The 12,079-nt window shown below is 44.8% G+C and overlaps 1 protein-coding gene across 1 annotated transcript in view; it reads left to right on the forward strand.

The window, feature by feature from the left end:
• The first annotated feature begins 2,216 nt into the window (after positions 1–2,216).
• The window catches only part of LOC134743978 (uncharacterized), a 32,493-nt gene continuing 22,630 nt past the window's right edge, over positions 2,217–12,079 (forward strand). The window contains exons 1-11 of the mRNA XM_063677609.1: positions 2,217–2,377; positions 2,483–4,241; positions 4,723–4,899; positions 5,196–5,326; positions 6,167–6,255; positions 7,309–7,472; positions 7,732–7,936; positions 8,895–9,019; positions 10,395–10,522; positions 10,602–10,755; positions 11,398–11,594. Coding sequence (XP_063533679.1) covers positions 2,633–4,241; positions 4,723–4,899; positions 5,196–5,326; positions 6,167–6,255; positions 7,309–7,472; positions 7,732–7,936; positions 8,895–9,019; positions 10,395–10,522; positions 10,602–10,755; positions 11,398–11,594 — 2,979 coding nt within the window. The 5' untranslated portion in view covers positions 2,217–2,377; positions 2,483–2,632. The remainder of the gene's footprint in view (positions 2,378–2,482; positions 4,242–4,722; positions 4,900–5,195; positions 5,327–6,166; positions 6,256–7,308; positions 7,473–7,731; positions 7,937–8,894; positions 9,020–10,394; positions 10,523–10,601; positions 10,756–11,397; positions 11,595–12,079) is intronic.

Genomic DNA, 12,079 nt, shown 5'->3' on the forward strand with positions numbered 1-12,079 from the left:
ACCCTAATACTGACTACGTAAATGCTATCTTACAAGTATTTACACGAGACTAATGAGTGGGTAAATGTGCCAAGGTCACTATTTGTTTGGCAAATATGCGATCCGCGCACAATAGGGTAGCGGTGTCGGGTGGCACCGAGTGGCTACTATTTAAATAAATAGCCGTTTGGATGTGCGAAGGAGCTTTATTTGATGCGGTATCCACAGTTAACCTTCTCGACGCCATTCAAACACAAAAGCTGTCACCGAAGTGTCAAAACTGAAATTTAACTTTATGCGAATGCACGTAGGTCTATGTTGCTCTGTGGTCTGTGGCGGATTAATCGGTCTTTGGCGTTGGACCTACGCTGCCGATATATCCGCCATTGACGTCCAAAAGGTTAATTTCAGAAAGTAAGTAAGTAAGTAAGTAAATATTCTTTATTGTGCCCCATAAAGCTGTCGTGTTTCAGAAAACTTTTAAAGCCTGACCAGGAATATATGATCACGCGCCATGTTGCGGAATTTCACTGGAACTTATTTTTTCATACTATATTGAACTGTCACCCTATACATGCACAACTACAGCGCCCTCTTGACAATGATCATGTATTACTGGTCAGGCTTTACTTAACTGTCGTGGTTGTTAGCTCTGTCAGTTTAGGTAAAATGTATGTAAATAAGATTTGTAGCGGTTTCTGATCTCCGATTGAGTTAGACTTTTGGGTATTGAGCTAGATGCTAGAGCTTAAAATTTTGGACTTTTTGGAAAGGTCTTGATGTATACCTAATGCATAGCAAGCGCACTTCGTCTTCTTAATTCACACACTCGCTTTTGCAATCCGTCAAATGCCTGGCCATTAGGTACATAGAATATTTACTTACTTACATATTTAGTTGCCGAGGCCAAACTTTTCTTGGGCGAAATAGGGCAGCGTTTGAGGGAGAGACCATGACCCTCGTTCCGGGTCATTCCTTATGCAGAGGCTGTCTATCGCGATCCAGCATGGTAATGGTGTGATGGGCACCTTTGCGTCTGGAAGGGCGCGGGACGAGTTGTTTGACTAAGGTCTTAGTTGTGGCTTTGGTTTAATTTTAATTTAGTTTATAGTAAAACTAAATTAGTGTTTAAGTTAAGTTAGTGTGTAATAAAAATAGTTTTAGTATAAATAACCTAGCTTTTAAGTAACTAACTAACAAATTTGGAACACTGTGTCTGAATAAAGAATAATTATTTATTTATTTATTTATAGTTAATTTTAATGTACCTAATTTATTAATGTAATAATTGAATATAGGTATTTCTAGGTATGTTTTGAATTTGTAAAATAAATTCAATAAAATTATTTATTTCATACTACTACCTAAATAGTAGTAGGGACGGGGTAGGGACCTAAAACAACACTTGCACAGTCTATCAAAATCGCTGCCAGCTTAACTTGGTCTAACTCCTATTATATTTACTTTAGGTACTCTTTGGTCTAACTATCCAAAACCGCATTACATTAATAGCTCCATGGGACAGTACAGCAAATAGGTATAAAATTAGTCACAATCACGACACATCATTAGTGGAATAGGTGAGTAACACGTTTACTATACCCACCTATACAACGAGTTACCTATTCGATATCATAGCTGTTTATATACGTTAGTCACGAAGTCACGAACCTTGAATATACAATAGTGTTGTACCTAAAATATATTATCTAAACTAATCAACTTTTACTTTGCATGTCTATATCCTATAAGTAGGTACTCATAAAATATAATGCATGTCATGTAGATATATTAAGTATATAGTGTATATTTATACCCACCAACAAACTACAGGCGGTCACATCTAATTAGCGGTTTCTCCCAGAAATCCCTGGGGTGGGCAAAGGAAAAGTACCTACATAAAGTTTAAAATGTTGCAACAATAAAATTATCAAACAAAAACAAAATTTGAAACATACAACATGTATTATACATAACTGCTCACTGTGCACCTTGGTAACCTTGGTTAAAAGAGAAAAACGTAGGTCTGTTCCAGACATACAGTTTAACAATTCATTTATTTATTATAAAAAATATCCTGTCATATTTTAAGTTAAAGATTCAAATATAAAATAACTATAATAAAAGAAATGCATATTACTTAATCGATAAAAAAAATTGCAAATATAAATATGTAATTTGTGACGTTCCACTTTTGTCGTTTTTAATACAGCCTCGAACGGTCGCATACTGTCAACGTCAAGCAGTCGTCAACGTTGACCTCCTACCCCTCATCCGATTCCGATCATCTTGTCATACAGCTTAAGTTTTTGCAATAAATTCAATTTATTTCGTTTCTTTTTTTTCTACTTGTAGTAATTCATATACAAATAAAAGTGCTCAACAAACCAAGCTAGTGGTAAGTACAAAACATTCACTATTTACCGCATAAAGTACCACGTTGATTAATCATCATTTAAATTTCACCACAATTGATAAACATCTGGTTTTCTTTATTTTTCAGACTTGGTAGCACTCAAAATCCGAGGCCTCAGGCCTCGGCCTGTGGGCACACATCCATAAACTATAAAACAAACCGCAAAAACGCTTTAAATTCTTCGTCGCAATTCACCCCTCCTTTATAATTTCACACTATTATTCTACCGTCGTTAAGATGTCTCAGTGGAACAACTCTTACCCTTACAACCAGGATTACCAGGGCTCCAACAGCTGGAATGGTGAATTAGGCAATCAATATTCAAATCAACAGTACTATCCCACCACGCAACCTACTTACGAGCAACCTAACCAGTATGTAAACTTTCAAGAGTTTCTCTCTCAAATGCAAGGCGGTAACGCCGCCGCGTCCAGTTCTGCCTCATACAGCAACACTCAGTATCAAAACTACCCTAGCAACCAGTATGAATACCAAAACATGCCTTCAACATCCCAAAATCACGCTCAGAATCCATACTATCCAACAACAACTGCCGTGAATGGTACAAATCTTCAAACATCACATAGCCAAATGAATGTATCAGAACCTAGCTATAGCAATCAAATGGTATTCAAATCAAATCTCACTGCAACAGCAACAGAATTTGTGCCAAAGGGAACTCAGAAGCAACCAAGTCCTCCAGAAGACTCTTCCAAAGGACTGTCGGAAAATAAGGATCACACTGCCGGAAACTGGAGAGAAAAGTCTTCCCAACCTAGTAGCTCCCGTAGCTTTAATGAACCTCGGAATGATCAGGAATCAAAGAAAAGGCCAGAAAAAGACCGCAGACGGCGCAATGAAGGTCGTAACCATAATTTAAGTAGTCAAAATGAACCTAATAGTCAATACAATGAGCTTAATAGTCAAAATGATCCTGATGGTGGTGAATATGAGTCAAATACTTATAGTTATGATTCCAATAAACATGGTGCTGAGTATAGCAATCGTAATAATGAAGGCAGCAGTCGAAAATATGAGTCAAATAAAAGTGGGCGTAAAAATGAGTCTAGCCGTAACAATGAGAGTAGCAGCAACTATGACTCCAATAGCTCCAACAATGAACCAAGCAGTCGGAACAATGATTCTGACCGTAACTATGACTCTCAAGACCGTAACCACTCAAATAGGAATACAGATTCTGATAGCCGGCACTATGAGTCTACCAGTCGTAACTATGATGGCAACAGCCGCAACTACGACTCAAAAAAACGCTACGAATACAATAATCGTAATTATGATTCTAGCAATCGCGAGAGAGATGGCGGCAGTCGCAACTACGAATCAAATGGTCGAAATTACGATTCTAACAGTCGAAGTCAAGACAGCAACCGTGGTGCTGACTCAGGGCGCTCCGACTATAACCGTCGCGATTTTAACGGACGTGACAGTGACCACAATAGTCGTAATAATGACTACAATCAGGATCGTGAATATGGTCGTAACCAGGACTATAATAGTCGTGACTACAGCCGTGGCTACGACTCTCGTTACGACAGAGGAAATAAAAAGTCAGTAAAAAGTAAAGAAGCTGATAATAGAACTTACTACAACAGTACAGCTAAGAGTAGTCAGGACGTCAGGAGTGGGAGAGCAGAACGAGGAGAAGCCTCGGGCAGGAGTAGGAACTGGCCGGGAAGCCAGCGGGTGAGGCCGGTGGAAAGAGCTGATGATGACCAGTTTGCTAAAGGATATCTGGATAATCGGGAGGATCGGTATGCTAAAGGCTCGAGATCAGAAACCACTTCTAGTCCGATGAGGAACAGGAACAAGCAAATAGATCATGGTGGTAAGTTGGATTAATTAAATTTTATTATCAATACTTAGTTTGTAAAGTATTTGTTTAAACTTATATGACCACTTTTAGGGTTAGGGTAAGTGTCTCTGTTTGGCCCTATGGTTGACTGGTAGAGAATGCCATTTGGCATTAAGGCCGCCATTTGTACATTGTTGTATATATTTTGTGCAATAAAGTTTAAATAAAATAAATAAATAACTCTACACTCTTTATGCCAAATCGTCCTAAATTAAAAATTTACCATAACATTGCTGGGCAAAACCTATTTAAATGAAAAAATAATTGAAAATAACAACTTTGGTTTCTATGTCAATGAGAGCCAAATTTCAGCCCACACAGTGCGTCCTTTCGTCTCGTTTTAGTTCATTGATAAATTTTAGTTGAATTTGAATCTGTATTGTAATGGGTGTAATTATTTTTCTTTCACATTTGGCTTTTTATCATAACCGTTTCTAACACAGTCTTTGTACAGGGAACGCAGACTTGACCCAACGGGAGCGTCTCTCAGAGCAACTAGACAAGGGAACGTTGGAATGCCTGGTTTGCTGCGAGCGTGTGAAGCAGATAGACCCGGTGTGGTCCTGCGGCAACTGCTACCATGTGCTGCATCTCCGCTGCATCAGGAAGTGGGTCATAAGCAGCATAATAGGTATGATTAATTTGAATGAAATTTTATTTATTATTCTGTAAAGCAGGTAGGTAGTTGTAAAAATATGTGTACGCTTTTACACCGTAGACAATAAAGTCGTGTTCGCATATTTTTGACCAATTGTCTGGATCGATATTTTTGAATGTGTGTTTTTTTTTATACCACGTCGGTGGCAAACAAGCATATGGCCCGCCTGATGGCAAGCAGTCACCGTAGCCTATGGACGCCTGCAACACCAGAGATATAACATGTGCGTTGCCGACCCTTTAAAAACTTGTACACTCCTTTTTTTGCAGATTGCAAATGGCGCTGCCCCGCCTGTCAAAACACGAGCTCCAAACTTCCCTCAGAGTACCGCTGCATGTGTGGCGCCGTGCGGAGCCCCGACTACCAGCGTGGGCAGCATGGAGCCCACACATGCGGACAGGTAGGACAGACATGCATGAAAAAAAAGTTTTGATGGTTTGAATTTTCATACATTTTATAATGCGTAACAATCCATTACAGCAAAACTAAATAAACAAACAGAGAAAATATTAATTAATAAGTTTTATTGAAAATAGTTCTTTCCATTATTAGTATTATTATTATTTGTATCTCCTAAATTTCACGGGCCTATAAATCCCGGTCTTTTGATAGGCTTGCATGGGGATATAGATCCAGCACGTAGAGGCCCCTTGGAGAGCTTTAATGTCATGTAGAATGCCTGCTGGAACCCGTTCACAGGTGCAACAATAGACACCCATGAACCGGTCGCAGCAGGCATTGGGATTATTATAGAAAAAGTGAACAGTATACCGGTTTATGGATTGAAGTTTGGCTGGTCAAAAGATTGGGCTATTGCTGAGAGGTCCGGACACCTGCCATAACAATGTCTGTACACGTTATCGAGGCAGGCGGTGACTCGCCGCTGACTAGATGGGCCCCTGAAACTGCCGTCGCGAAGACGACCAGGAGCAACACCGGTGTGAGCGGCTCAGGGGTGTCGAGAGGTGTGCGCCGCTTTCTACCCAGTGGCTGTTACCAGCCACTGTGCCAACTCGCGTCTTATGCATCTTTCACTTCCACCCCTGGAGCATATAGCTCTTACGACTCCCCTCTGGACGGCCAATATTATTAGTAGTTTGTTTGTTATTATTAGTATTTGTGCTAATAGATTTTTTCCACCACCATGTGACGTCCCCTATTTTCTTACAACTATATGATGGTACTCAGCTAGGTGCTACATTATTGGCAATATTGGCATGTATGTATGTGTTATTGGCAGACATGTCAGCGGCCCCGCTCCTGCCCCCACCCGTGCACGCTGCCGTGCCACCCCGGGCCCTGCCCGCCCTGCCAAGCCACCGTCTCCAAGTAAGTACTTCTCACCGGTCACTGATGTATTTCAAGTGATGAGGTCCGACTCTTAGGGCCACTTGCGCCATTCACTAACCGGGGTGAGTGTATAGATTAGCTACACAAAATGTTTGTTTCCCAAATGTTTTTGTTCCATTCGCGTTTTTACCCATTCGGTTTTTGAACAATTCCTTTATTTTCTCAGTAGTTGATTTTATTACACGCGTAAATACGCGCGTCCTTGTTACAGTACTTGTACTTTTTAGGGTTCCGTACCTCAAAAGGAAAAAACCGAACCCTTATAGGATCACTCGTGCGTCTGTCTGTCTGTCTGTCTGTCTGTCTGTCTGTCTGTCTGTCCGTCCGTCCGTCCGTCCGTCCGTCCGTCTGTCACAGCCTATTTTCTCCTAAACTACTGGACCAATTAAGTTGAAATTTGGTATACATATGTAAGTTTGTGACCCAAAAACGAACATGTAACGTAAACAAATGAATTTTAAACATGGGGACCACTTTTGGGGGATAAATGAGAAAATTAAAAAATAAAGTTTTTTAAACTATACCGTGTTACATATCAAATGAAAGAGCTTATTGTGAGAATCTCAAATATATTTTTTTATATAATTTTAGGATAAACAGTTTAGAAGTTATTCAAGAAAATAGGCAAAAAATTACCTTACCCCCCCCCCCCCCCCTTATCTCCGAAACTACTGGGTCTAAAATTTTGAAAAAAATACATCTTAACCTATAGATTACAGGAAAACCTATTAGAAACGTGCAGTCAAGCGTGAGTCGGACTTAATTGCTTAGTTTTTGATCGACCCCTACGGGTTTTTAAAAGACATTTTTAAGACTCATGTTTTACATAAAAAATACATTGTTTCAATTGTGTAATGTACGGAACCCTTGGAACGCGAGTCCGACTCGCACTTGGCCGGTTTTTTTTATGTCCTACCGTAAATTTTTAACAAATCTACTCGACCAATCATATTGTCGCATTGCGTATGTTCTGTCCCTCACGGGCGCACGCGGTAGGCCACTTCTATAGGATCCTGCCTTCTATGTTCCCAGGCAATGCGGCTGCGGCGCTGAAACCCGCTCCGTTCTCTGCAGCAGCAAGTTACCTCAAGTCTGCGGCCGAGTGTGCTCCCGCAAACTGGAGTGTGGGGTGCACTCGTGCGAGAAGGAGTGCCACGAGGGCCCGTGCGACGCTTGTGGGGCCTCCGTCGAGCAAGGTAAAGCAGACTTAGACCACCGATGAACAGGTGCCAAACACAAGTTACCACAAGTCTGTGGTAGAACGTGTTCCCGCTAACTGGAGTGTGGGGTGCACTCGTGCGAGAAGGAGTGCCACGAGGGCCCGTGCGACGCCTATGTTTTGTTCAGGGTCATGGAATAATAAAGGATACAGGATTCCTTTCCATTACCTAAGTGAATCGTGTTAAGTAGCTATGTAGACTAATTAACATTATATCGAAACTGTTATTTTCCTAGTGTGCCACTGTCCAGCCGCTACAACGCGCTCCGTCCCGTGCTGCGCGGCCACCGGCACGTCGGCGACGTGGTCGTGCGGCGCCGCGTGCGCGCGCGTGCTCGCGTGCGGCGCGCACGTGTGCCGCGCGCCGTGCCACGTGCCGCCCTGCCGGCCGTGCGCGCTGCTGCCGGCCGGCGTGCTCACGTGCCCGTGCGGCCGGACCAAGTACGTCTACAAAACATTTTTTTGTGGCAATTTTTTTATCTCAATTGATTCCGTTTCTATTCGGATTCAATAAGCTTCTTAGATATACTAACGTATACCGTTCGTTTTTTTATCATTAGAAAAAAGGTAAACAATTAAGAAAAGGAAAGCAGCATATTTTGGACATATATATATAGAAACAATAAATACAACTTTAATAACGAAACTTCTGTGAGACACAGACATATTAAATATATTAATAACGGGTCACTCACGTGTTTAAGTCGAAAACGCTCGACATGTTTCACTCCGTACCGAGAAGCGTCATCAGGAGCTTGCGTCGAGTCATCGGGCGCGGAGGGCTGCGGCCCACAGTCTGCGCCGGTCCGTCACCGTCGACGCAAGCTCCTGATGACGCTCCTCGGTACGGAGTGAAACATGTCGAGCGTTTTCAACTTAAAACACGTAAGTGACCCGTTATTAATATATTTAATAAATACAACTTACTGAAATTAATAATTGAAGGAAAAATTGAAGGGAAGCGTGGTAGCGGTAGAAGGCGCACATCATGGACTGGAAATATAAGAGACTGGTTGGAAGTGAAGAACATAGATACCCTAATTCGCATGACTGAACATAGAGAGACATATAGACATATGGTCGCCGACCTCCTGGACGGAGATGGCACGTGAAGAAGAAGAAACGATCTTGTCATGTCTTTTTATTAAAAAACACTTTTGAAAAATAAGTTACAGCAAATATGTAACAATTATATATTTCTTTTGGTTAGGGATAGGTTAGCGATCTAGGAAAGCCAGAAATTAAAGAAAATGTTCATCATACATTCAGTATGGCCGAACTAAAAAGTATAGACCCGCTCAAGCCCAAATTAGATCGTATAGGATTTACACAAATTAACATGTATATGATGATCATAATGTACCAGTATTGTTTAATTTAGCAAACATTTTTGTTACAGGTTACCCAAAGACAAGCGCAAGTCATGCACGGACCCGATCCCGCTGTGCGGTAACATCTGCGCCAAGCCGCTCCCGTGCGGGCCGGAAGGCGACAGGCACTTCTGCAAACTGGAGTGTCATGAAGGTAAACTACCCAAAGACACGCAAGTGTTGCACGGACTCGATACCATTATGCGGGAACATCTGTCGGAATGCGACAGGCTCTTCTGGAAACTGGAGTGTCATGAAGGTAAACTACCCAAAGACACGCAAGTGTTGCACGGACTCGACACCATTATGCGGGAACATCTGTCGGAATGCGACAGGCTCTTCTGCAAACTGGAGTGTCATGAAGGTAAACTACCCAAAGACACACGCAAGTCTTGCACGGACCCGGTACCATTATGCGGGAATATCTGTCAGAAGGCGACAGGCACTTCTACAAACTGGAGTGTCATGTAGGTAAACTACCCAAAGACACACGCAAGTCTTGCACGGACCCGATACCATGCGGGAATATCTGTCGGAAGGCGACAGGCACTTCTGCAAACTGGAGTGTTATGAAGGTAAACTACCCAAAGACACACGCAAGTCTTGCACGGACCCGATACCATGCGGGAATATCTGTCGGAAGGCGACAGGCACTTTGCAAACTGGAGTGTCATGAAAGTAAACTACCCAAAGATACACGCAAGTCTGGCAGGGACCCGATTCCATTATGCGGAAATATCTGTCGGAAGGCGACAGGCACTTCTGCAAACTGGAGTGTCATGTAGGTAAACTACCCAAAGACACACGCAAGTCTTGCACGGACCCGATACCATGCGGGAATATCTGTCGGAAGGCGACAGGCACTTCTGCAAACTGGAGTGTTATGAAGGTAAACTACCCAAAGACACACGCAAGTCTTGCACGGACCCGATACCATGCGGGAATATCTATCGGAAGGCGACAGGCACTTTGCAAACTGGAGTGTCATGAAAGTAAACTACCCAAAGATACACGCAAGTCTGGCAGGGACCCGATACCATTATGCGGAAATATCTGTCGGAAGGCGACAGGCACTTCTGCAAACTGGAGTGTCATGTAGGTAAACTACCCAAAGACACACGCAAGTCTTGCACGGACCCGATACCATGCGGGAATATCTGTCGGAAGGCGACAGGCACTTCTGCAAACTGGAGTGTTATGAAGGTAAACTACCCAAAGACACACGCAAGTCTTGCACGGACCCGATACCATGCGGGAATATCTGTCGGAAGGCGACAGGCACTTCTGCAAATTGGAGTGTTATGAAGGTAAACTACCCAAAGATACACGCAAGTCTTGCACGGACCCGGTAATAAAAATGTACCTTTTTGGCGACGTGCACGGTCTTTATTTTAAAGTCCTTGATGTTTAACGCTTTTCATGTCCAAACCGGTTTTTTCAACCATTGAAAACTGACCACATCAAACATCTCATCTACAGTATACTGACTGACCACATGAAAATATCTTATAACATTGAGTACTACACAGGTGCCTGCCCCGTTTGTCCGGATAAGACCCTGCTGCCGTGTCGCTGCGGCCACTCCAGCCGCGAGGTGCCTTGCTCCGAGCTTCCAGAGATGTTAGACAACGTCTTTTGTCAGAAGAAATGCAACAAGGTGAGCGGTAATTGCACTAAACAAAGCTATATTTGCCTTACACAGGAGTATTAGTTTCAACATTTATGTTTTCTTACAGAAACTGTCCTGCGGTCGGCACCGCTGCCGCGACTGCTGCTGTGCCGCCACCACACACCGCTGCGGCGTCGTGTGTGGCCGCACGTTAGCCTGCCAGCTGCACCGCTGCGAGCAGTTCTGCCACACCGGCCACTGCCCCCCATGTACCCGCGCCAGTGAGTACTTTCTCCACACACCGCTGCCGCGACTGCTGTGTCGCCACTACACACCGCTGCGGCGTCGTGTGTGGCCGGACATTAGCTTGCCAGCTACACCGCTGCGAGCAGATTATACATTCATGAGTAAAATCCATTTGGGTGACGATGAACAACTCTAAAGGGGTCTCGTTTGTCTACTCGGTCGCGAGAAAGTATGACCGAATTTGGTATCAACTAAAACGGCTTTTTTTTTTTTTTTCTTGATGGACTTGAGGGCGGTGTTGCCCATAGCCAATGACACGTAAAAGGGTAGGAACAAAATAAATGCCCTTAGAGCACGACGCTGTTCGGTGGTTGTTGTAGTTGTCTCGTAAAACCGATAGCTGGATTTTACGAGAAGCACGTGGACTACCGGCCGTTGACTCCAAAATGGTGGTTAAACACGCTTTGAGATTAATTCTCCATTCACTGCACACTACCACATTAGATAATTGTATAATAAAGCTATCGATATTACACATTAAACAATATTAATGAGCAAAAAACAAAGGAATTAATCGCGAGGCTACTATCAAGATGGCGTTCGAACCGGAAGTCTCAACTAAAACGGCTTCTCCTAATCGCAGGGCGATCAACCAATGATATTCTTGTTCCTCACAGGTTTCGAAGAGCTAAGCTGCGAGTGCGGCGCCGAAGTGATCCTTCCCCCCGTGGCCTGCGGCGCCAAGCGGCCCTTGTGCAGCGCGCCGTGCCGCCGGCCCCGCGCCTGCGGCCACCCCGCGCTGCACGCCTGCCACTCCGGCCCGTGTCCACCGTGCGTGGTGCTCACGGCCAAGCGCTGCCACGGCCAGCACGAGGTATGTACCGTCCCGTGCCGTCGGCCCCGCGCCTGCGGCCACCCCGCGCTGCACGCCTGCCACTCCGGCCCGTGTCCACCGTGCGTGGTGCTCACGGCCAAGCGCTGCCACGGCCAGCACGAGGTATGTACCGTCCCGTGCCGTCGGCCCCGCGCCTGCGGCCACCCCGCGCTGCACGCCTGCCACTCCGGCCCGTGTCCACCGTGCGTGGTGCTCACGGCCAAGCGCTGCCACGGCCAGCACGAGGTATGTACCGTCCCGTGCCGTCGGCCCCGCGCCTGCGGCCACCCCGCGCTGCACGCCTGCCACTCCGGCCCGTGTCCACCGTGCGTGGTGCTCACGGCCAAGCGCTGCCACGGCCAGCACGAGGTATGTACCGTCCCGTGCCGTCGGCCCCGCGCCTGCGGCCACCCCGCGCTGCACGCCTGCCACTCCGGCCCGTGTCCACCGTGCGTGGTGCTCACGGCCAAGCGCTGCCACGGCCA

This window comes from Cydia strobilella, chromosome 9 (genome assembly GCF_947568885.1).
Source record: "Cydia strobilella chromosome 9, ilCydStro3.1, whole genome shotgun sequence".
Classification (NCBI taxonomy): domain Eukaryota; kingdom Metazoa; phylum Arthropoda; class Insecta; order Lepidoptera; family Tortricidae; genus Cydia; species Cydia strobilella.